General features: G+C 45.7%; 1 protein-coding gene across 2 annotated transcripts in view; it reads left to right on the plus strand.

The window, feature by feature from the left end:
- RHBDL1 (rhomboid like 1) overlaps positions 1-27144 on the plus strand; it is a 428939-nt gene that overhangs the window by 185679 nt on the left and 216116 nt on the right. For both annotated transcript variants that reach the window (XM_085628151.1, XM_085628152.1), the window contains exon 3: positions 11181-11405. In XM_085628151.1, coding sequence (XP_085484277.1) covers positions 11181-11405 — 225 coding nt within the window. The remainder of the gene's footprint in view (positions 1-11180; positions 11406-27144) is intronic.

Raw genomic sequence — 27144 nt, forward strand, 5'->3', positions numbered from 1 at the left:
AAATACGCTTCAAGTCTCCTCTCCCCATTTGATTATGACTGTGACCTTAAGGTTCAGAAGCAAAATTTTGTCAGGAATATCAGTGATGGTGGATTCGGGGGCAACTGGCAATTTCTGTGACCTCAAGTTTTCTCACTCAATTGGTCTGCAAGCCATCCAGAAGGACAAAATTGAAAGAGTTAGAGCTGTGGATGGAACAGACCTTACTTCTGGGCCAATAACCAGTCATACGGAATTGGTGCACATGACCACTGTTGAAGAACATCACGAGTATCTGCATTTCAACTTAATTGATGCTCCTCAATTTCAATTGATCTTAGGGTTACCATGGCTTACGGAACATAATCCTTTAATTGATTGGGGAGCCCGAACAATTCAATTGAATTCTGACTATTGCACTAGACACCACTGTTTCGATGGTTCCACGCATTCACCTATACCCGGTGCAGCCACGCCATTGTGTAATAGTGGAAGTTCAGTGTGTGTAATTCACGCTACCTCGATACCCGAAGACTATGAGGATTTTGCAGACGTTTTTGATGAAGCTAGGGCAGAAACCTTACCCCCTCACAGGCCCTACGACTGCAAAATTGATTTGGAACCAGGGGTCAATCTACCCTGCAGCAGAATCTATGCCTTGACTGAGAAGGAGAACGCCCATTTGAAAGAATATCTCACTAAACATTTGGAAAATGGATTTATCCGACCATCACAGTCTCCCGTCTCGTCCCCACTTTTTTTTGTACCAAAGAAAGATGGCGAACTCAGGACTTGTATCGACTTCAGGGCCATTAATAGAATAACTGTCAAGAATCGCTATCCATTGCCCCTTATTTCGGTGCTAATCGATCAGGTTAAGGAAGCCAAAATTTACACTTGTCTTGATTTGCGAGGAGCATACCACTTGATTCGACTTCAGGAAGGTGACGAGTGGAAAACGGCATTCAGAACCAAATTCGGCCTTTATGAATATCTGGTCATGCCCTATGGCCTTTGCAACGCTCCAGCTGCCTTCCAGTACTTCATCAACGATGTCTTAAGTGAGTTTATTGACCGCTGTGCCATCGTTTACATTGACGACATCTTGATTTATTCTAACTCTGTAGAGGAACATCGAAGCCAGGTCAGAGCTGTCTTACAACGATTGCGGGAGAACTCCTTATTTGTGAAATTAGAGAAGTGTCTCTTCAATACAGATACAGTGGAATTCTTGGGTTTTGTATTATCCCCTGTAGGAGTTCGGATGGATGAGCACAAAGTGGAAGCTATCACAGATTGGAAATCCCTTACCTGCATTAAAGAAGTTCAAAGCTTTATTGGCTTCTCTAATTTTTACCGACGTTTCATCCATGGATTCTCCCAGAAGATTCTTCCCTTGACCCGTCTGTTGAAGAAAGGAGTCCTATTCCACTGGTCCGACGAAGCAGAAGCTGCCTTTCAGTTAATGAAGAAAAGTTTCACCACAGCGCCTGTTTTGCTGCATGCAGATCCCTCTGAACCTTTCTATCTCGAGACAGACGCATCTGACCTCGCCATCGGCGGAATACTCTCTCAGCGGCACAAGGACACGGGACAGTTGCACCCGGTGGCCTACCGGTCCCGCAAGCTTAACCCTGCGGAATGTAACTACACCATTACGGAAAAGGAACTCCTTGCGATCAAAGATGCATTCAAAGACTGGAGACATTATTTAATGGGGGCAAAGCACACGGTGACGGTGTTTACTGACCATCGCAACTTAAAATTTCTACGGTCTGCTAGAACCCTCACGCCTCATCAACTTCGCTGGTCCCTCTATTTTGCTGACTTTGATTTTGTCATCACTTTTCGCCCCGGATCGAAGAATAGGAAAGCTGACGCCCTCTCTTGACTTGACACGGATAATCAATCGATCAAGGTGGAAAATCATCAAATCATTCCAGATGGGAAATTCGTTGGCACAATTTCCTTAGCACCCTTTGAACAGCTTGTTCGACGATCTTTGAACGACCGTGAATTGGAACTCTGGGCAGCAGAAGACTCTCAACGTTCTATTCGCAATGGCCTTCCTTATCTGGGTACCACCTTGTATTTACCCACCAAAGAACTTCAACTCCAGGCTCTACAGGAATGTCATGACAATCCGTTGGCTGGACACAAGGGTATCTTAAAGACTGAAGACTTACTAAAACGATATTTTTGGTGGCCCCACATGTGTCGTGACATTCGCCAATATGTGCTAAGCTGTGACAATTGTGCACGGGGAAAATCCGATAGGCAGGCCCCCAAAGGTCTTTTGCAACCTTTACCGACTCCTCCATATCCTTGGCACACAGTCTCCTTAGACTTAATTGTGGATTTGCCTTCCTCCCAAGGGTATGATACCATTCTGGTGGTTGTTGACACCTTTAGTAAAATGGCTCATTATATACCTTTCAAGGGTACTCCGTCTGCTAAACAATTATCCCAACTTTTCAACCAACATGTCATTCGCCTTCATGGCATTCCTAGAGTACTCATTTCGGACAGGGGTTCCCAGTTCCTATCTCGTTTCTGGCAGGCTTATGTCAAGGGTCTCAATATTGACCATCGGTATTCCACAAGTTTCCATCCTGAAACCGATGGCCAAACTGAACGTACTAATCAAGATTTAGAACAGCACCTCAGACTGTATTTTTTAGACGAGGAGGGTGATTGGCCTGATCATTTGTGGACTGCAGAATATGCTCACAATAACGCTATTAATGTTTCCACTGGTCTTTCTCCTTTCTTCATCAACTCAGGCAGACATCCTAATTCTCACCCTAATTTTGATGAAGTTGAGGTTCCTGCTGCTCAGGACATAGCTCGTCAACTAACTAAGATCCATCACTCAGTGACCCAGTCCTTGTCTAATGTGAAGGATCGTTACAAATTCTTCGCTGATCGCAAACGCAAACCACAACCTGAACTGCAAGTTGGGGATTTGGTCTGGTTGAGTACTAAAAATCTTAAACTTAAAGGCTCCCGTAAATTTCAACCTCGATTTATGGGACCTTATCCAGTCACGAAGGTTGTAAATCCAGTCACCTACCAATTATCTCTTCCTAACACTAGTAAAATCCATCCAGTTTTTCATGTTTCTCTCCTCAAGCCGATTCATCCAGGTTTGCGCAGGTCCTCCCCTCCTGACCCTTTGATTGTTAATGGCGAGGCTGAGTATCTAGTTAAACGAATTCTGGATTCTAAAATAGTACATGACGAACTTTTCTACCTCATTGATTGGCAGGGTTATGGACCTGATGAACGTTCCTGGGAAAAGAGCACTAATGTCCATGCCCCCCGTTTAATCAAAGCATTTCATGCCAAATTCCCTACCAAGCCGCGTTTGGAGGAAACCCCGTTGGGAGGGGGTACTGTCAGGACCCACAAGAGGTTTCCTCCCAATAACGCTGTTCTGGCTTCAACCTCTTGTTCGCAAGTTTATCAAGAGTGTTTTAATTCATTGAGTTGGGGTGCATGTTGGCATCGGCGGAATTCCAAGATGGCTGCCAACTTGCACAGTTCTGCTACAGCATTCCGCTGTTAGCAGTCTAGTCTTTTAGGATTCTAGGAAGCTGGTGAAGTGTGTTCCAACATTCTACTGTGCACTTCACTGAAGAAGCTGAGGGAAGAACACCTGCGTCGTGTTAGTCAGCTAGGGTAGTTTGCGAATGAGCGGGGTTAGTTTCGACGGTTCCAGACTCTTCCCTACAAGGTCAGGTCAGTGGAGAAAAAACTAAAACTCTCATTAGAATTCTAAAGAATAAAAATTATTAGTAAATAGTCAAAGTCAAAAGTTTCCCTCAGAGTAAAAGACTAAAGCACTGTATGTACCTGTGGAGATAAATTAATATGTTGTCAGCATAGGACAGTTTAAATCCAGTGGTGTGTCAAGTGAAGATTCTGTCAGGAGCGCTCATCTCGTGCGCTTGGTTGTGAAATAAATGACAATAGAACCTTGGTGGCGAGCGCAGCCATTCAAGCGCTGTCACTAAGAAGGTTCAACTAAAGTCATTCGTTCCTCAGAGTTCGAGCCAATTTGAGGTGAAAGACTCGAACGCGTTTGTTTACGCGTTGCGAGTCGTTAGGACGTCAGAGGCTCGGGAAACTCTCAGAGTCAGACGCGGGCGCATAAATTCAAGCGTCGCGTCTCTGACTGAAATTCCTAAGCTTGTTCCGGGCACCGCATCCAAGTCTAGAGACTTGGCAACTTCTACCCGATACAGGAATCATTCGAAGGGAGAAACATTAGAAGGACTAGTGGTCCTTTAAGAAACCTAGGAGACGCCTCACGTCTAGTCAAGTAAAGGCTTCCCCGACTAGAATGCGAGAGTCAGTAGCGTGTGCTAGACCCCAAAAATACTCTACAAATTCTTTCTCAACTATCTGAGTAGAAAATCAAAGGTTCTCCAAACTAAATAGAAATAAACACCAAGAGCATTTAGAGTTTAATGTGAAGGGAAATCAATAATAAAACACTTGCTTCCTTTATACTATTGAAAAGAAGATTTTCCAGTCTACTCTTCTCGACAATCAGAACCCACAATACACTACCTCACTCCCACCCTAGAACAGTAAGTCATTGGGAAAAGGCTGGGAGGTTATCCTTTTAAAACAACTAGAATACCACACTAATTATTTATTCTTTCTCACGTAAGGATAAAGAACAGTCCTGAGCAGCACGGCCTTAAAATCAGAAGAGCGTGAGTGAGGGCTTCTCTTCCAAGCAAAGGTATAGAGAAGTACGAAGAGTAGCAAGCATCCAAGACACTCTGGTAAGATAAGGAATAAGTGTTAAATAGTGAATAAGATTCCTAGCTAGTTTCAAGTAAGTACTAATTGGGATGTAATTGTCATCAGACCTGTAAGAAGAAAGAAGAAGCTACAGGCAGATATTGGAGCAGTCTCTTCTCTGTCCAATTCCCCTTTCCCCCCTTGGAACTTACCTGGTACAGAATTAATAGCCTACAGGAAGTGTTCTGAAGAGGGCATTGGGACCTATCGTCGTTCTGCTCCTGTGCAAGTAAATGCTTACAAGTTAGTCCCTGACACCAGTACCCTTTGTGGTCGTAAACTCCTCTTTGGCTGGTACTGATTCAGCAGCAGCATCTGAGGAAGGCTATCATGCCGAAATGCATCATGCTTGATCTGTTTTAAATAAAGGGTTTCCATGTTTTCCCGAAGTGGCCTCTTACCCTTTCTTCACGGAGGAGGTGTTTTCTTTTGGATATATATATATATATTTATGGAGGACACTGGTCCGAATATTTCTTCGTATTAAACTTTTTTGCTTCACCCACTCTTGCTTGTGGATTGACTGATTTTGGGATTGGAGGCGAGAGGTCCGTGCCTATATTTCCGCCGAGAGAAGAGCGGAATGGACTATATATATATATATATATATATATATAAGAAATCTCAAACTCCTGTTGTGCCTGGGATCCCCCAAGGAAGCAGGAACGGACCACAACGTGTTCTTCGTCAAGTGCAGTTTATTGTATTAAAATTCTCAGCATTTCTTGGTGTATCAGCATTACGCGTTTCGACAGTGAAACACTGTCTTGATCACATGACATGCTAACGGCCCAACTGAATTTAAATACTGGTGAATAGACAGTGAAAAAAGACTCATTTTTTAAATCATCCATGAGTGCCTAAACTTTAGACAGTGATATTGCTTCATGTTATTACCACAAATATTAACATTCATATTGTTCAAAATCGCAATATATGATAAATAAATAAATAAATAAATATGTAAACATGAAAAAGTGCAAGTGCAACAAATCATATTAAAACTTTACCAGTTATTTAAAACAGCATAACTGTTGATAAAATATACAACTAGATTTTCTTTTTTTTTTTTTTAAAGTGTTTATTTGTGAGAAGCCTATTTTCTTGTGAGATATAGTTTTAAAGTTTTTATCTCAAATGATAGATACAGTGCTTATATGATGTTGAACAACGTTTATCCCCTGTGGGTTTATCATATAATCATATTATCGATAACTTTCAACCTGATTTATTGCCTAGTGCTTATACCTTTCAGATATAATCAGGAAACTTCAATGTACTGAAGAATCCTTACATAAGTAGACAACTTAATAACGAAAAAAACTAGACAACCTTGGAATTAGGACAAATAGTGTTTCAATAAAAATATTGTCACTATATACTCTCGGCGATTCACCTGTAAAAAGCGGTAAAATCAGGGGTAAAAAACCAGGGACCAATTAAAACCCATGATTAAAAACCGTCTAAACACCAGGTAAAAAGTCAAATGAGTAAAAACCAAGAAGATATCAAAAATCAATATCACAAAATGATATCAGGCAGTGATGAGGAGAAATTAAAATAATCATAGTAACAAATTTATCAAATCACAACATTTATTCCTATAAACAATGGTGCATTTCTTCTCCATTATTTAATCCCTTTGGCATTTTTGAATCCAGAGTCAATATGTAATATGACTCCAATTGTCTAAGTTTCTTTTCTCGGTTTCCCCCTCTGATAGATTTGGGTACCATATCAATGACAAAGTAGCTAAGATCATTTAAACTGTTGTTATGAACATGTTTGAAATGTCTCGCTACTGGGTAACTGGGGTCCGAGTTCACTATCGCTCTTAGATGTTGTAAGATGCGATTGAAAGCCTGCAATTTTGTACTTCCCACATATCTTAATTTGCAGGTACATTCAAGAACATACACTGCAAATTCAGTATGACAAGTCAATACTTTGGAGATTTTTATGGGGTTAGAGTCAGCTATTCCTATTACTTCACTTGTGTTTTTGCCAAATTTGCAGGATCTGCAGGAGCTGCATTTAAAGAAACCTTTTCTTTTCATTAGCCAATTGGATGTCGTCATAGTTTCTGGACTAGATCTAACCAGAGCGTCTCTCATTGAAGGTGCCCATCTAAAGGTAATGTTAGGTAACTCAGGCACCAGTTGAGACATGGTAAGGTCAGTTTTGATAATGGGCCAATTTTTAAAGATTATCCTTTTAAGTTGTTTTTCTTGTTGACTGTATGCTGTGATCAGTCTTATGTTGTTACCTGATTCATTCATTACCTTAATATATAAAACGATAACATAAAATCTATTTTCAAAAAAGCATTCTGTTATAAATTAAAACATCAAACTATTTGAAAATCTTTAAACTTAAATTTACGACTCCAGTCAGTGCAACAGTAGGGAAAGTGTTGGATAGTGGAGGGGTAAAAATTACTATTCCCACTCCAGTGAGTGCAACAGTGGGGAAAATGTTGTATAAGGAGAGGTAAAAATTACAATTCCCACTCCAGTGAGTGCAACAGTAGAGAAAGTGTTGAATAGCGGAGGGGTAAAACGTACTCTTCCCACTCCAGTGAGTGTAACAGTAGGGAAAGTGTTGGATAGCAGAGGGGCAAAAATTACTATTCCCACTCCAATGAGTGCAACAGTAGGGAAAGTGTTGGATAGCGGTGGGGTAAAACTTACTATTACCACTCCAGTCAGTGCAACCGTAGGGAAAGTGTTGCATTGCGTAGGGGTAAAAATTACTATTCCCACTCCAATGAGTGCAACAGTAGGGAAAGTGTTGGATAGCGGAGGGGTAAAACTTACTATTCCCACTCCAGTGAGTACAAAAGTAGGTAAAGTGTTAGATAGCAAAGGGGTAAACATTACTATTCTCACTCCAATGAGTGCAATAGTAGGGAAAGTGTTGGATAGCGGAGGGGTAAAACTTACTATTCCCACTCCAGTGAGTGCAACAGTAGGGAAAGTGTTGGATTGCGTAGGGGTAAAACTTACTATTCTCACTCCAATGAGTGCAACAGTAGGGAAAGTGTTGGATAGCGGAGGGTTAAAACTTACTATTCCCACTCCAGTGAGTACAAAAGTAGGTAAGTGTTGGATAGCAAAGGGGTAAACATTACTATTCTCACTCCAATGAGTGCAATAGTAGGGAAAGTGTTGGATAGCGGAGGGGTAAAACTTACTATTCCCACTCCAGTGAGTGCAACAGTAGGGAAAGTGTTGGATTGCGTAGGGGTAAAACTTACTATTCTCACTCCAATGAGTGCAACAGTAGGGAAAGTGTTGGATAATGGCAGGATAAAATTTACTATTCCCACTCCAATCAGTGCAACAGTAGGGAAAGTGCTAGAAAGCAGAGGGGTAAAAATTAATATTCTCATTCCAGTCAGTTCAAAAGTAAAAACAATCAAAATATTGACGACAAAAATATTTGAAAAACAAAATAAATACAAATCTATATAAAAATATTAAACATTTAAATACAAATATATTTAATATTACAATTAAAAAACATATTATAATTGTTAAATGCATATGGCAAATACCTACAAATATTATATTAAATAAAATAAAAAAAAATCCAAGAAATATTTTTAATTAGAAAATATTTAGAATCAAAAACATTAATTATTACATACATTTTTTTTTATTTCCTACCCTATAACACCACACAATTCACAACCCACATCTAAATTTTATTTTTAAAAATGTACTTACATTGTTAACATAATTAATTACCAATTAAAGAAATATTAATTAAAACACAAATTAAAACACATAAAAATTAATAAACTTCCCACACTTTACCACTATAATCCTCACAAACCACTGGTAAAATTAAACTGTAAAATTATTAATTGCATAATTAAAGCTTTTTTTTTTTATTAAAAAACTAACAGTATATAAAACCTAATTCGAAAGTAAGTAAAATTGATTTACGCCCCACCCTTTACCACTAAAAAAGTAAAACCCACACACAAAAAAATATAAACTACCCTAATTAAATATCAATTAATCAACATAAACGATCAACCAATTATTATTTAAACATAAAATAATTCCCACACTTTACCCCTATAGACCCCATAACCCACATCTAAAATTAATCACACAATTACCATAATTATCAATTAATTAGTTAATATAAATTAACAACTAAATATTAGTTAATTACACATAAATTACTTCCCACCCTTTACCCCTATAAACCCCACAACCTGCATCTAAAATTAATTACACAATTTCCATAATTAATTTTCAATCAATTAATTAATATAAATTAACAACTAATTATTAATTAATCAAACATAAATTACTTCCCACCCTTTATCCGTATAAACCCCACAACCTGCACCTAAAACAAATTACACAGTTACCACAATTAATTATCAATGAATTAATTAATATTAATTAACAACCAATTAATCATTAATTACAAATAAATTACTTCCCACAATTAACACTATACCATCTAAATTAAATAAATGAAAAATAATCATTAATTTATTATAATTAAATTACTTCCAACCCTATTCCCCTATAACCCCGCAACACGCCACAGAACTAAAAAATGCAAAATTTAATTAAAATAAAATGTATAACGCTTCTTTTGTTACGAGGGTCCCCCTGTGGGTGTGGGACGCAGTCTGTGAGGCTCGGGGCCTCACCACCTTCCCTTCGCCGTTCACACCCATAGTGGGCAACCCGGATTTCTCCCCAGGGATGGAGCCGGGAGTTTTCTCCCATTGGGTGCAGGCGGGCTGCAGGGCGCTCTTCCAGATCTATGGCCCGGAGGGAGTGATTCCGTTTCAGCAACTCCGCCAGGAGTTCGGCCTGACGGAGCTGGACAGATTGCGCTACATGCAGGTTCGGCATTGGGCCCTCCAGCCCCAGGTGCGTGACACCGCTGCTCGTCAAATTACACCGTATGAAAGGTGGCTGGCTACCCGGACCTCCGACGCTAAGCTAATTACCGACCTGTACAAGTACCTACAACCCCCGCCGTTTCACTATTACAACCCGGGGAGGGAGTGCTGGCACAGGGAATTGGGTAGGACACTCAGCCACAAGGAATGGGACAAAATTGCGTATCGGGCGCGGCACTCTGCATATCACACGGGCCTTACGGAGACCTTTACTAAGGTGTCCACTTATTGGTACTATACCCCGGAGAGACTGTATGAAATGCATAAACACACGGACAAGGGGTGCTGGCGGGGCTGCGGGCAGGACGGTACCCTCTCACACATCCTTTGGGATTGCCCCGTGCTGACCGCTTACTGGAAGGAAGTTTTGGACGAGGTGGATAAGCACTTTGGGATAGAGCTGCCGCGCTTCCCAGCGTATGTCCTGCTGGGCCTCCCCAATGACCTAATGTACCCACTGAAGTCCCGCAGGGGCAGGCAGATCGCGATTGCGCTGGGGTCTGCGGTCCAGAACATCCTTATCCACTGGCGCACCACCACTGTCCCCTCCATCACGTGTTGGTTGCATAGGCTTTGGCATGTGCTGGGAATGGAGAAGCTGTCGCTCACGGTGGCGGGGGAAATAGACCAATTTGAAGAGCTGTGGCAACCCTTTCTAGCGCTGCTGTCCACCGAATTCCGGGAGCTCACCTGTCCGAGGTATCTTAGGCTTCTCAGGCTGACGCCGCCGGTGATTCCGGCGGACTAGATCACATGTGAGACGGGGGCCTCGGGGGGGGGGGGGGCTGTGCGGGGCTTCTTGGTGAGGACTAATCTGACGCGGGACCATAGGACGGGGGGGGTGGGGTATTGTTTTTTCTTCCTTCCTTTCTTTACTGGGGGGATGGGGGTTGGGGGGGGTGGATTGTGCTTTGTCGAGTTACTGCTGGTTTTCATTGCTCAGATTTGGGGTGTTGGATATGCACGCAGGGATTCCACAGTTTGCATTTCTAGCCTTTCATTTACTGTGCTTTTCCCCTGGCCCATCGAGCTATCCATCGCCAACCCTCTTGAGTTGCACCTTTTTTCTTTGATTGTATTATATGTACCCTAACCTCCTATTCCCCTCCCCCATGGTTTGTTTTGTTTCAATAAAACGTTTTAAACATAAAATAAAATGTATAACTACTAAAAAATTTAATAACACATATATTAAAAAACATAAACAATACTTAAACAAAAAACATACATCACATACATTTAAAACATAAAATAAAATACATAACACTAATTTAAAAATTGATACTTTTACCAACTATATTTTTGCAAACAACTCGATATTCTGTCTCAACACCGTTGGAGACCACATACCAAATGTTGCAACACAACTCTCCATAAAGACGTCTTCTGGGAAGTCATGCAAGAAGTATGTGTACTCTGTGACTCATTGCTTTCTGTTGGTTTCTTCCAGATCAGCAACAAGCGCACGAGCAGTTTCAAGCGGGCCATTGCCAACGGCCAGAGAGTGTTGCCACAGGATTTCTTACTGGACGAAGCAGGCCTTGGTGTCTATAAGCGCTTTGTCCGTTATGTGGCCTACGAAATCTTGCCAAGTGAGATGGACCGTCGCTGGTACTTCTATCGACACAGGCCATGCCCTCCTCCAGTGTTTATGGCTGTCGTCACCTTAACTCAGGTACAGAATGTTTCAAACACTTGGTATGTTCTCTGCTTCCCTATTTCTTATTATTGTCATTTTATATATTAATTTGTTTAATCGTGCAAGCTTTTTAAATACAAACAACACAAAAGCTATCTTAACATAGTTCACTCACATTTCCCATAGCTGTGGTATGGGTTAAACAGTTACATTCTAAAAAGAAAGGATATAAGAATGTACAATGTATATTCAAAAACAGACCACAATCCGCCAAGGTGTGAGTATGTATAAAAGAGTCATTTAAAAAAAAATGCATTTGCCATCATTAGCCTTAATAGTAGACACAACCCCGCCCCCCCGAAAATAGGTTTCTCTCTTATTCTAAGAAGGAGATTTCGAATAGATGGGTTTAGGAAGAGTATCATCTATATTACAGTACTTGGGGCCTCATTATGATGGCGGACCGACTTTAGTCCGTCTGCCATCAATACGGATTTGGGACTGGCTGCCTATGAGGTGGCCTCCCCACACTCTTAATCACGATGCGACCTCCACCACGGCGGTCGCATCACCCATATTTTGCATTGTGGCGGGGATGCGGTCAGCAGCCCTCGCCACAATGCAAAATAGTGGGGGCAGACACATCCCTGCACTATGTGGCAGGCACAATGCGGTGCCTGCCACATGGGCAGGGATATGTAGGGGGGCACCATAGGTGCCCTGCAGGGTACATGTCCCTGCACTTGAGATTGAGGGGGGCCCGCTACAGGCCCCCACATCCGTTTCCGCCATTTGTTTTGCGGCGGGTTTTCTGCCACAAAACAAATGGAGGAAAGGGAAATCAAAATCCCTACGGCGGTGGCTGCAAGGCACCGCCACAATGTGGGTCAATGTTTTTGTTCCGACATGTGGTCGGAAAAGGACCGCCTGTCGGAACCGTGGCTGGCGGTCTTTACGACCGACACGCTCAACCAACGATTCCCCCCACCTTCATAATATGGCGGGTTAAAACAGCAGTACGATGGCGGAGGGCCAGTCACCACCTGCCGGTCGGTGATGGGCCCTCAGCCATCGTGATGAGGCCCTTGGTGAGCCCAAATAATCTTGTCTCTATGATCAGAGGAATTATCATGCAAATAAGTATGATACAGATTCACACTTTCGAAAGATACATTTTACTTATCTGTTTTATTATGAAGGTCTAGTCACTCACAAGGACAAAGATAGCCAATCATAAAAAGATAGTATTATTTTGTATGCTGGATTAGTATCCCTACTAGTGTCATCAAGGATGTCCTGAAGACAGATTTTGGAATGTTTAGTCCAATCAAATTCCAATCTGTTTAGCAGGAGATTAAGGACCCAAAACGTTGCTAGTATATCCCAAGAACATGAGCTCTTCTCTAATGGCTTGTAGCATTAATGAGCCTGTGAGAGATAGGGAGTTTTCATTACCTTGCCTCTGACTTCTGGAAACATTTGTTGCCCATCCATTAATAAAATTTCAAAGCCTTATAACATCACTTGCACACATGTCCTGGCAATTAATTTAAAAAGTGGGCTGAATGAAAACCCCCAATAAATAGTATCAAAAGGAAATAAGTTTGCCAATGGATTAGAAGCCTTTGACCTCGTTTTCCTTCATTGTATGCTCCAGGATAGACTAGAGGGGAATTCAGACCCAAGTCTTGGTATTGCTTTATCAGCTACGATTTTGTCACTGCTAGCCATAAACAGCATGTGGTTTTTTTCAGTCAAAGCAAATCATTTTGATTTCTCAGTATTTAATCTTAGTTTGTTGGTGTTGAAATATCATTTACTGTGTTGATTTTGCTCTGCAGCCTTATTGTATTAGCCAATATAGTTGGCACATCGGCCAAGAATATACAAAATGATGTAGAAACCAACAGGCAGCCTTGTTTCTGATCAGTATTTTATCCATTAATCTTCATTTATCGATACTTCTTTTATAGCCCAATTGCATGATTGTAACATACATATTTTTAGAAATTGGGTCTCTAGTTGGCAGAAGCTTGCACCCTGTCCAAGTAAGGACCACAATCCTAGTCAGGGTAAGTCAGATACACAACCTAAACTAACCTGTGCTCACCCTCTGGTAGCTTGGCACAGAGCAGTCAGGCTTAATTTAAGAGGCTATGTGTAAAGTATTTGTGCAAACTTTATTTACAGTACCACAGTGAAAATACCAAAAAAGACTTCACACCAGTGTAGAACAATAGAGAATATTTGTCTGAGTAAAACAAGACCAAACAACAAAACAACAAAAATCCAATCAGTAAAAGTCGATGTATGAATTTTCAAAGATTAAATCCAAAAACAGTGCTAAAATGTTACTTGAGGTTGCACTAGACCAGGGTAAGTCCAAAGTTCAGGCCAACCGCGATGAAAGTCAGGCAGGCTACAGGATGCACGCAGGTCCCGGTGAAAAAGTACCTTGTACGGAGCAAGCTTCGGTGTCGGTTCCGATCCACGCAGTCGGGTCAATGCGTCGGAGTCAAGCCTCGCAGTCGGTGTCGAAGGATCGGCAGAGTCCAGCAGCACCAGCAGAGTTGCAAATAGTCTTTTTTCTCCTGTAGACTTCAGAAAACAAGGCCTTGGTGAAACTTGGATTTAAGAATGTGGAGAGCAGGCCCAGTCTCCCTCACTCACAGGCAAGTCGCAGCAGGCCAACACAGGAAAGCAGGTAGCAAAGTGACAGTCACTCCTACAGCAAAGCAATCAGCAGGCAGCAGGCCAACACAGCAATGCAGGTAGCAAAGTGGCAGTCCCTCCCACAGCACAGCAGCTCTTCTTCCAGGCAGAATGTCCGTGGTTACTGCAAAATTCTGATTTGGTGGTGTCAGGGGTCCAGTAATTATACCCAAATGTGCCTTTGAAGTGGGGTAGACATCAAAGAGGCCTTTGAAGATCACAAGGTCCCTGCTTTTCTTGCATTGTCTCCAGACACACTACGGTGGGGGGGGTATGCAGCTCTTTTTTTTTTTTTTTTTTTAAAACCTTTATTCGTATAAGTCAGATACACAGCTATTCAGCCGACATCCCGGAGGTTCGGCAGCTAATCAGTCGACACATTAAGTCCTCCATAGCTCTAATGCAGGATAAAGACAAAGGTTTCATTTTTGAAAACTACCTACAATAAACACAACAAGCAAGGCAGTATACACCACAAGTTCGCGGCAGTTCCCAACGGGGGCGCAGCCCCATTTCCAACATCAAATCAAGCCACCGATCGGGAGGATGAGGGAGAAGCAGAGGCGCTAACATTCTAACGGAGGTGCATCAGAAAGACCCAAGTCGGAAGTGAGGCTAGGGGGAAAGTTGCTCCTCTGGTGGTTCAATGGCAGGAGGCAGACATATGCCCCCCCTATATTGGTTCCAACTTCCCCATACCTTATGCCATTTCTTAGGCCTCCCCCGTGCACTATACACCATTTTCTCCCGAAACATGCTCCAGTCCATGTTGTCCTTCCATGCATCCAGGGTGGGCGGGCTATGAGAGCCCCACAGTCGTGCTATATCTCGCTTAGCCACCATATTGCCTAGGGTCGCCCATTGAGTCTGCGCTGCGTCATAATCTGTAGGACCCCACACATTCAAAAGACAGCGCCGCGCCTCTGGGTGCAGTACAATACCCGTGACCTCCTGCATCACAACGTGAATCCGCTTCCAAAAGTCCGCAATCACACCACACTCCCATATGATATGTAGAAAGGTGCCCACCATCCCGCAGCCCCTCTTACATAGCCCATTCTCGGAAAAACCCATATGGACCAGCCGGGGCCCAGTGACGTAAACTCTGTGCAGTATCTTAAGCTGGACCAGCCGTAGTCTGGCGGGGATCGCGACCTCCTTAGGAGAGGAGACGGCGTATTGCCAAATCCTCATCGTCCAGCTCAAGGCCGTCCCTAGTCCACTGATCCCGCACCCCCAGGAGGAGGTCGGTCCGGACGTTCACAAGCTTTTTGTAGATTAGGGAGATTGTGCTCTCCGGCATAAGGCCGTCCAGGATCCGGTCCTCCAAGGGAGAGGACTCAGGCACCTTTTCCCCCTCAACGAGGACCGACCGCAGCGCATGTCGCACCTGCGCATACCGGAAATATTCCGTGCCCTCCAGCGCATATTCCGTCCGTAGCTCGTCAAACGACTTAATCCGCCCCTTGGCCAGCAGGTCCCCCACCCTGGAGATGCCAATCAGATCCCATTTCTCGAATCCCTTAGAGTGCCAAAGTTTCCCCAGCATATCGGAGTCATACAACGGAGTAGCGAGGGTGAGCCTATCTTTCCAGCCCAACGAGTTCGTGACTGTCTTCCACACGTTCACCGCCACCCCGGTCGGCCCCGTGAGGGACCCAACCGGGGGCCTCGAGTAAAGTGCTCTATAGTAGCCACCCCCACGCAGCAACCACCGGTCCATAGCAAAGCCAGGGCTAAGCGCCGGGCCGTAGACTCCATGATTGATCGCACTCAGTTGGGAGGCCCAATAGTATCTTCTGATGTCGGGAAGCGCGATACCCCCATCGTACCAAGGAGACTCTCAACCTCCCGAAAGTAGCTGGCCGGAACCAGCTCCTGGGTGTTCTGCAGGGCATAGAGAAAACGGGGAAGAGACATCATTTTGAATAGCACAGCACGGCCAAGGAGGGAAAGCGGCAGCCGCCGCCAGCCCGCTACATCCCGCCGCAGGCGCGCCAACGGAGGGACCAGGTTCCTCTCGTACCGTACCGTTGGGTCGGTAGAGATATAAATCCCAAGATACTTGAAACCCTCCCGGGCGATCTGGATCGGGCAATTCCGCGGGGGAACCGGGACGTCTCCACACAGGGCATACAGATATGACTTCCCCCAGTTAATGGTTAGTCCCGAATTCCTCCCGAAGGAAGTCAAAATGTCGCAGACAACTATGAGGGACTTCCGGGGTGAAGTGAGATAGAGCAGGATATCATCGGCATAAAGGGAGATGCGGTCCTTGTGGTCAGGTGACCAGCAAATCCCCCTCACATCTGGGTGCCATCGTATCCAGGCCGCCAGCGGCTCGAGAGCAAGAGCAAACAACAGCGGCGACAGAGGACAGCCCTGCCTGGTACCCCTCCCCAGCTCGAAGGGACGGGACGCCCTACCGTTGACCGCAACTTTAGCGTGAGGTCCTTCATATAATAGTCTAACCCAGCCCACAAATCCGGGTCCGAAGCCGAATTTCGCAAGCGCAGCCCACAGGTATGCCCACTCTACTGTATCGAAAGCCATCGTTGCGTTGAGCGCTGCCACAATGGCCGGCTCCCGCATCGTCCCCACCCTTGCGATCACTCCGTGGATGCGCCTAAGGTTCAACGCGGTGTTACGATGCGGGATGAAACCGGATTGGTCAGGGTGGATCAGATCACCGATCACCCTGACCAATCGGTTAGCGAGAATTTTAGCGAGGATCTTCGGCTCGGCATTAAGGAGCGAGATCGGCCTATATGAGCTGCACCTGTTCCTGGGCTTACCATCTTTATGTATGACCACGATTGTTGCCAGGCGCTGGTCGAGTGGGAGGCATCCCGTCTCCCGCGCCTCCACGAACATAGCTCGCAAATGCGGAGCGATCTTATCCGGCCGGAGTTTGTAGAACTCAATTGGCAGGCCATTCGGGCCCGAGGCCTTGCCCGGACGCAATGAACGGATAGCCCCCGCGATTTCGTCGACTGTGATATCGCCATCAAGATCGTCCCTGTCTATGTCGGAAAGGCAAGGCAAAGCAAGATCACGCAGGAGTTCACACGAATCCCCCACTGGCCTGTCTGACACGGAGGTATAGACCGTGTGGAAGTAATCCGCAAAGCACTGGACTATGCCATCCGGCTCCGCGACAACGACGCCATCCTCCGTCACGAGGTCTGGCACAACACGATTGACCCGCTCCTTTTTATCCAGCCACGCGATTAATTTCCCGGCCCTGTCCCCGACGTCGTACAGACGGCCCCGCTGTTCCCTACTCAAGGCTTTGGCCGCGTCCGTCACAAGGGCCTTGTACTCCGACTGCTTAAGGGTCAAATTGTGCAGCGCCGCCGCCGTGACCTCCCCCTCCAATGCCAGCTCCAGATCCGCGATCTCCGCCTCAATCTGGGCGACCTCCGCGTCTCGCCGACGCTTGGCCGCTGCTATCAAGGAGAGGGCCTCTCCCCTAAGCACTGTTTTGAACGCTTCCCACAAAGACACCGCCGACGTGACCGAGCCGAGATTTTCCTGGAAATAACGATCGACCGCCTTCAGCACCGCACTATGAATCGTAGGGTCCCTGAAATACCACGGGTTAATTGGGGCCACCCTACCCCCCACTCCTCTACCAACATCCATACAGATCCACACCGGCGAGTGGTCAGAAATACCCCGTGCCATGTGCCTGGCATCAGAGACAAAGGAGGCGTGTGCAGCTAGGGTAAGCACATAATCAATTCTGGAGAGACTGCCATGCGCCCCGGAGTGGAAAGTGTATTGCCGCTGTGTGGGATGCAGCAGTCTCCAACAATCAACCAGACCAAGGGTATCTACAAAGTCCGGAAGCCACTTCTGAGCCCCCCCCGAGCTCCTTGGCGGGTGTCTGTCAAGCAATCCGGAACCAACCGCATTGAAGTCGCCACCCACCACCAACATTCCCTCTGGGAGATCCAACAAAGTCCTCTCTAAGTCCGCAAGTGTGGAAGGTTGCAGTGCAGGAGGGACATAAACCGACACCAGGACCAGCGTCCTGCCCTCCCACCTCCCCGCTACAGCCGCAAAGCGTCCCCTATCATCAACAGTAGTGGAGTCGACCTCGAATGGCAGAGAGGACCTGACAAGTATTCCAGCCCCTCTAGACCCCGAGGAAAACCCGGAGTGTGCGACAAATTTGTAGCCTTTCCTGTTGAGTGCATAGCACGTGTTACCAATCAAGTGCGTCTCTTGCAATAAGACAATATCAGGGGTACATCGCTTCAGAAATTGCAGGACAATCCCACGCTTAATACGATCCCCCAAGCCATTTACATTCCAACTGAGTATTTTTAAGCCCCTACCCCCCATCCCAACATGTAAGGAGACCACCATCCCCCGCGTGGAACCGCACTCGAGTCACGGAAGCTTGCATCCTTACGCCTTGCATAACCAAAAACAACAACAACCCCAACAACAACCCCAATCCACCCCCCACCCTGCACCCCTGCGTAAGCTCTAAAATGCCCCCCAACTTGCAGTGTGCCTGTCGCCCCATACAAAGACTAATCTACAAAAAGAACCCCAGAGGAGGAAAAAGCTCCCATACTGCCCCCGCTACCCCCCGGACTGTCACCCTCCCGGGGTAACCGGAGATCTAGTACTTAAGTCCTGGCTCATTGTTCATCACCGCCACCGTCTGCTCCACCGGAGCGTTCCACGCTAGTCTGTCCTTGGGGCAATGTGTCCAGCCAATCTCCGACCATGTCCGGTGATTCAAAAAAGAAAGTCCGCTCTTCGAACACCACACGCAACCTGGCCGGGAAGAGCATGGCGTATTTCAGTCCCATCTCTCGTAGCCTTCTCTTGACCGCCAGGAAGCCTTGTCGTTGCTTCTGCACCATCTGGGTAAAGTCCGGATAGAAACTTACAGTGGTGTTCTGGAATAGCGTCGGGCCGGACACCCGTGATGCTTGCAGAATGGCATCCCGGTCCCTGAAGTTAAAGATCCTGGCGACAATCGGCCTCGGAGGGGCCCCCACCTTGGGCCTCCCGCCAGGGACTCTGTGGGCCGGTCAACAGTAAAGAACTTACTAAGGCCTTTGGGCGCCAGATGGTTCACCACCAGGTCCTCCACAAACAGGTCCACCGACTGTTCCTCCGAATTTTCCGGGACCCCAATAATGCGCACGTTATTGCGCCTTGCACGGCCTTCGAACTCTTCCAACCGTCGGGCAAAGTGATCATTTGCAGTCCGCAAGGTACGGACTTCCAGCTGAAGGCCGGAGACGTCGCCCAGGAGGCCTGCAGTCTTGAGGTCCAAGGACTGAACCCGCTCATTAGTTTTCCCCAGGTCTGCCCGAATCAGATTGACATCGATCGATATGGCGTCCACTTTATGCGCCAGGGTCTCAAATTGTTGCCCGATAGAGGACTTCATCCCCTCGATGGCCCCCATGATATCTTGCAGGGTTGGTTCCGCGGAGGGGGGCGACACGTCCTTCAAGGCCTCCAGTGTCTGTCCCGATCCGCCCGGAGACCCCTTCTGGTGGGCATAGCGGTCCATGTTGTTAGTCTGGGTGTAGCCTCCCCGCCTGGTACTCTTGGGCTTCTGTTTTTCGGCGTCCGATTTGCTCGACATCGCAATCTGCCGCGGAGACAATCTCCTTGCCCATACAGAGTAGACAACCATGCAACCAGTGACTGGCGCTACCCACGCCCAGGCCCGGGCGCGGTGGAGACAGGAAAGCGAAAGTGAAAGTGAAAGTGAGGACACCTTGCCTCCGACGACTCGCCCCTCGCACGGCCGCTGTTGTTCAATTAGTGCACGGGCACTGTGCCAACGCAAGTCCCGGGCACCTTCCGGGGAGTAGGCCACAAACTTCCAGGCAGTACAACTTCGGTCTCCGGTGGGCGATTTCGATCCGGACAGCGGCTCTCGCCTCAGCAACGGCTCCCCTCCAATATTCCGGGCGTCAAAAGCAGGATAATAGACAGGATATCTGCCGGAGGGAGCGAGGGTCTCGGGAGCTCTAGGCTCACGCGGCCATCTTGATCACGCGCTAAGCTCCTCCCCCTGGTATGTAGCTCTTTGAGTGGGGACAGGCACAGCCCTATTTAGGTGCAAGTGTCAGCTCCTCCCTCCAAATCTACCTCAGGAAGGCCCATCAGCAGGGGTAGTTCCTTTATTAGGGCCGTGGGGGCGTTGCCCTGCCATATCTGCGCCCTCCCCAGCCCTTGTATTAAATGTATATGTTAGAAATACAAAATGTCTGTGGCATCAGCTTATAACAGCTGTGCTGCAGCCCAGTAGAGGCAGGGGTTGAGCTTCAAAGTAATTGACAGCAGTAGAATCTAAACATGCCCCCTCGGACTTACCTGGGTCCTGACTCGAGTTCACACTTGGTGTGCATGTCTGGTTGGCTAGCTGCTTTTCTGTGGCCAACCTGCCATGCGCACTAGAGCACTCTGTCCTCCAGTGTAATTGGGGACACTGGGCAAATCACAGCTGTAGCCCCCCCAGCCTCTTAATGAGCGCTGAGTTCACATTCCCAAGACAATCCTGGTGCTACTCTCATGAAGCAGCGTCTGGATTGGCTCTGGTGCAGTGGACCTGCACAAGGTAGTACGGGGGAGCATGACCAATCACTATGTGGCTTTATCATGAAGCCATGTGGTGATTGGCCATTTCTGCTCTTGCGCTCTCTTCCCTCTTTGTGCGCATTGCCACCATTAACGGCATTGCACACAAGTGTTGCAGACGAGACCACTCACCAACTGGAAATGTCCCACTCCCATCCTGGGCCCAGACGAAATCAAAAGCACACTCCAAGTCAGAGAAGTGGCGGGCTACAGTGTAAAATAAAAGGTAAAATCAGTTTTGTTGATTGTTTATGGTTATGTTTCCTGAGTGTTTCCATGGTATGCCTCAGTCGCCAGTGTTCGACCATGCGGCTGTTGGCTAACGCCGTTAGTGTTTAAGAGTGCTACCTATAAATTGTGTGTGTGACTAAATATAAATTACAAGCAGGGGAACTAGGTTCAAATCTCGGAGTCAGCTTAACCTACTGTGATCCTGGGCCAATCAACTAATCTAATTCTCCGTGTGCCTAAAAATAAATGAATGTGTCTTTGTGTAACGTAACTGGTGCTCATGTAAAGCACTCCAATACCTTCTTATACCCTGACATGAAAAGCGGCTTTTTTTTCTTGCCACTATGCTGTAGGGCACGCAGTGCTGGCTGTGACTCAGAAACACAGGAAGAAACTATTTAAATGACAATGAATGCCTGGCATTTTACTTAGATGAAGTGTGCCTGAAGGTATTTTAATTTTTTTAATGGAGCAAACAGTAAAAGAATGTGCTTTGTTCGCCCCTTGTGAAAAGCAGCAAATCGTGCCTCGCCATAAATCAAAGGGTAGTGTAAACTCCAGTGTTTCAAGCCCCTACTCTAATGGGGCATTTCCAACTCTATTTTGTCTTTATTATCACTTTACATATGCTCGACAACTCGGGTGAGTGCAGGACCTTATCTTGAGAGATATGGAAACGTGCCGATGTGTAAAAAGTCTCAGGCTCAAGTACTGGCCACGAGGTTGGTTGGGGTCATCTCTACCTTGGTACACCCGGACCAGTCCGGTTTTATGCCAGGCAGAAATACGACGCTAAACATTCGCCGTCTCCAAAACGTACTTGCCCGACAAAACTACATAGAGGAAGACGCGGCGATTATCTCCTTAGATGCCACAATGACGTTTGACTCTATAGAATGGCCATACCTATTCGAGGTGCTAGCGAGGTTTGGGTTTGGTCCTAAGTTCCTAGCGTGTGTACGCCTCCTCTACGAGGACATATGGGGCCAAATACGGGTCAACAACCACACTTCCTGAGCCTTTCAGTTACGGAGAGGTACCAGACAGGGCTGCCCGTTGTCGACGCTACTGTTCTCCATCATGCTTGAACCACTGGCATCCTGGGTTTGACGAGATGTAATGGTGAGAGGGTTGAGGTGGGCGCCGGATCTGGAGGACAAAATATCACTATATGCAGATGATATCCTCTTTTACCTTGCCTCCCCATACCGGTCCATCAGGGCAGTTCTTGACATATTTACCAACTTTGGTAAATACTCTGGATACGCGATTAATTGGACCAAATCTACACTGTATATGCTCAAAGGGCAGTTGCCCCCCCTCCCCTCCGGCTGCAGATTAGTGGTGGCCGAGGAAGGGTTTCGATAATTGGGAGTATATGTTACCGCAGATCCGGCCCTGTTCTACAGCCGCAACTTGGCCCCCCCACTGGCCCGACTGAGATCCGACGTCGAACACTGGCGGACACTGCCGCTTTCCCTGGCGGGTCGTGCCGCCCTTTTCAAGATGCTTGCACTCCCACGATTCCTCTATATCCTCCCAAACTGCCCAAATAGGGTTCCTGATACCTATTTTACGGTGGTAGAAGGCGAGGTCCGTTCACTACTGTGGAGCGGAGGCGCCCCCCGAATATCGCTGAAAAAACTCACTAAAGGCTGGTACGACGGTGGCATAGCCTTGCCAGACTTGAAGCTGTATTATTGGGCCTCACAGTTGGTGGTGATTAATCACTGGCTGTAGCGGCCCCCTTACGACCCAGCATTCGGGCTTGATAAATACCAGACTGGCCGTGCGGGATATCTGAGAGCGCTTTACTCCACGGGGAAAAAGCAGGCATATATAGGCCCCATGTCCCATACAGTTGACATCTGGCGCAGAGCGAATTCTAGATTAGGGTGGGCAAACGTCCTCATGAAGGCGACGCCGCTGTGGCAGGCCCAAAGACTTGGTCTGCTGTGTTTTCAGCCGGGGTTCGACAAGTGGGACCTAATCGGTATCTCAAAAGTCGGGGACTTGTTAAAGAAAGGAGCCGTCCTTAGGTTTGAGGAATTGCAGACTACTTACCACATGGCGCAGGGTGAACTATTTCGCTACCTCCAGGTTCGACATGCCCTTCAAACTGCATTCACGACCCCGCAAGCTATCCCTGACTCCTCACCCCTAGAGGACAGACTATTAGATGGGCAATTGTACTCGAAGGCCATATCTCTAACATACAAAAAGCTCTGTAACAACCTCCCGGATACCTTTGATGCACTTCGAGAGAAGTGGCAACATGACATAGGACCCATAGAAGAGGAAGACTGGAGGGAGGCTTTGATGTCTTCTAGGGGTGCGGCGATCACCCTCCAATATCGACTGATCCAACTGAAGGTTCTGCATAGGGCCTATATCGCGGGGGTGGTTCTTGCGCGTATAGGTGCTAGGGCGGACTCACTATGTATTCGAGGGTGTCACCAGGAGGTCACTTTCTATCATATAATATGGGACTGTCCCGCAATCCGATCGCTCTGGGAGGGGGCTACAACTAAGCTCCAAACCGCACTGGGGAAAACCTTGACCCTCACGCCTCGGGTGGGCCTACTGAACATATGGGAGGATACAGACCTCACGGAAATAGAACAGCAGATGGTAACGCTGGGCTTCACCCTAGTTAAGCGGGAAATAGCACGGCATTGGGGGGCCGCAGGGGCGCCAGCCGTGCGCTCATGGATTCAGGAACTAGACAGATGTATGGTAGCTGAAAAGGAAGTCTTTATAACTCGGGGGTGCCCTAGGAAGTGGGAAAAGAAATGGAAAGCGTGGAATAGGTACAGAGGGTCCCTGTGTACGTCCCCGTTGGTGGATTTGGCAATGTGACGGAAAGACTTTAAAGAAGTGTGGAACCAAGGAATGTAATTCATTGTATGTTACTCAGAAATGTGTTTTACGTTGCTGCTGATGCTAATGTGATCCTATATGTGCAACTGATAAAATCAATAAAATGTTATTTAAAAAAAAAAAAAAGTCTCAGGCTCTCATGGATTTGGACTTTATTTATGGAAAGGGAGTCTACTTTTTATACGCTGCACAGGTGGCTGCATGTGGCCCTTTTTTGCAAGGCCTATGAAGGACCCAGCATTTTTCTCCCCCCAATTCCCAAATATATGTTGTAAACAGTCCAATCTGCTGTTAAAATAAACATAACTACTTCCTGGCCCCTACATGTTTAAATGGGTTCTGTCAATCAGCCTGAGAACTAATTTAACCCCATAAAAAAATGTACAGCAAATTGCCACAAACCTCCATAAAAAAGTTGTGCCCCCTCTCAGACTTCACTAACTGCCACTGCCCATCACATTGGTGATGGGCCATCAGGATGCAAATGTTGCACCTCATCTCCCTTTATGTGACTAAGGGGAATGCAGCTGTCACCCAACCCAGACGTGTAATCAGAGACAGGCAAAGGCACAGAATGGTTAAAGTAAGAAAATGCGAACTTTCTAAAAGTGGCATTTTCAAACTTACAATTTAAAATCCAACTTCACCATAAGTTGTGATTTTAAATTGTGAGTACAGAGACATCAAACTCCAAATTTCTATATGCTCCAAGTGGAAAATGACACTTAAAAGGTGTTTAAGTTTACCCCAACCTTAACCTATGGGAGAGACAGGCCTTGGCCTTGCAGTAGTGTAAAACGAATTTAAGAGTTTTCACTACCAGGACATGTAAAACTTAAAAGCACATGCCCTACCTTTTAAATACACTGCACCCTGCCCATAGGACTGTCTAGGGCCTACCTTAGGGATGACTTATATGTAATAAAAGGGAAGTTTGGACCTGGCAAGTAGGTTAACAAGCCAGGTCGAAATGGCAGTTTAAATCTGCACACAGACTCTGCAATAGCAGGCCTGGGCCATGTTTAAAGGGCTAATGAGTGGGTCACACAATCAGTGCTGCAGGCCCACTAGTAGCATTTAATTTACAGGCCCTGGGCACATATAGTGCACTTTACTAGGGGTTTACAAGTGAATTAAATATGACAGTATTGGATAAATCTATGTTGCCATGTTTGGAGTACAGAGCATATGCACTAAAGCACTGGTTAGCAGTGGTAAAGTGCTCAGAATCCTAAAGCCAGCAAAACTAAAGTCAGCAAAACAGGAGGTGACAAGGTAAAATGTCAGGGGAACCCATGCCAAGGATGCCAGGTGTAACACATAAATTAGAAATAATCTCAGGAAGTATCTCCCAACTTTCTAAACAGGACAATAATTGAGAGTAATCTATGGAATCAAAAGTAGTCTACAAAACAGTAATATAAAAACATTTGACTGTGATAAATCTCTGAGGTATATCCCAAAGCACAAACAATTTGTCTGTTGTGGATTAGTCATGCGGGAAACCTCCCCAAATCCAAAGTTGAAAAAAGTTTTGGGCCCATTTCCATTAATGAGATGAAGCAATATGCAATGCAGGATCACCTGTGCTGCCTTTTTAAAATAGGTTTCATTATGGTACCTATTTAATTCAAGTTGACAAATCTGTAAAGTGGATTCAAATGTTGTGTCCAACGGATTCTCCCCTTTAAACACATGCAGGAATACAGTCAGGACAGCTGCTTTATAAAGTGTTGTTTCTATTGTTTTTAGTTTTATGTTTTTGTGGTTTCCTGTTATGCTCATGGAACCAATGTTGCATAGAAATAAAAAAATAAAAAAAATAATTGAAGGGATTTAATTGTTTTGATGATTTTTGCAACTGTAAGGAACTCATCATCATCAATAGAAGTGATCAACGGTCTAGGGGAATCTGAAGTTTGATAGTCAGAGAAGAGTATTTGGACCACCAAGATTCAGGGATGTTCCACTCCAGAGATTGATACAGCATCTGCCTGCTCACATTTATCCTACACCAAAATATGTGAGGATCCGGTATTTGAATAATATTCAAGCATCTTTCCCCATTTTTGCAGTTAAACCCATTTTTTTCTTTTATAGCCCGAGATACAAAAAATTGGGGAGGTAGCACACTGTCTGGCATGCCAGCACATAATTCGCCCAGGTTCATTGTGGTAAATGAAGTGCAGTGCATACTAACACTCACTTTTAGCTGAAAGTCGATGGTTGTCACCGTTGTTGGTGCAGCCAGTGTTGTGTGTCTCTAGACACGTGTTTCAGGATATTTGTGCTTCTTCAGTAGAGGTCAACAACTTAAATTTGGGGGTTGCTGGCAATGCTGTTTAGCCATTTACCACAATGCACCTCAGTGAATTGTGTGCTGTATGCCAGACAATGTTCTCTCTGCACCCTTTTTATAATCTGGGGATATCCCTGTTTCTGTCCGAAACTGATCTTATGTTTGAAGCATTTTTCTTCTTAATAACCTTGAGGTTTGATTTTTTTGCTCTTTTAAAAAAATTGTGCACTCTTTGCCATTCCAGAGATTACATCCAGTGCTTTGCATCGTCGAAACAATATAATCGCTGTAACAAATGGGTTCCGCCCATTTAGTCACCCAGGATTTATTGGTTTTGACTACCCATATTTTAGACTTTTACCGTGAGTGAGTCTCACTACCTGAGTATTGCTGACTGTAAATACATGGGAATTGAGCTGAGCCCCAGTGTCTACCTTTTAAGAAAAGCCCACTGCTGTACAGGTATGGTAGGAGGCTCTGTGCTAGTTACACGTGAATACGTCAGTGATAATTGCTTTGAAGGTGAAACAGCAAATCCTGAACAGCATCCGACAAGGAAGGGGTAACCAGTGTAACTCAAATAGACGGAGGGGAATACGTTCTAAGTATGGATGATGGTTAGAAGTTGAGCAGCAGAGCAAAGGCTATCTAATTAAAACAACATGAATTTACAAGAGTTGGTGAAAGTGGAAATATGGTTTAGAATTGATAGCAGAATCCATCACAACCACCAGAAAAATCACAGAAGAATGGGAGGCAGGCGTGGTGCCCAGAACCAAACATCAGGCTAACTGAAGCTGTGCCAACATGGGGGAGTGTGTGAAAGAAATCTAGGAAGTCAGATTTAGTTAGTTTAACTTTGAGAAATATACTAACATTTATTCCTCAGAGGCACAACTTTAATCATCAGCTTACTATGATACCTGAACATATAGTAAGATATAGTTGGGTGTCATTTCCATACTCTGGGATCATAATACTCCACCTGGAGGCCAGGTCATATTTTTCCTTCATTTCCGTTCTGTGCAGTCC

The sequence above is a fragment of the Triturus cristatus genome, chromosome 10, assembly GCF_964204655.1.
Source record: "Triturus cristatus chromosome 10, aTriCri1.1, whole genome shotgun sequence".
In the NCBI taxonomy this organism is placed as follows: Eukaryota; Metazoa; Chordata; class Amphibia; order Caudata; family Salamandridae; genus Triturus; species Triturus cristatus.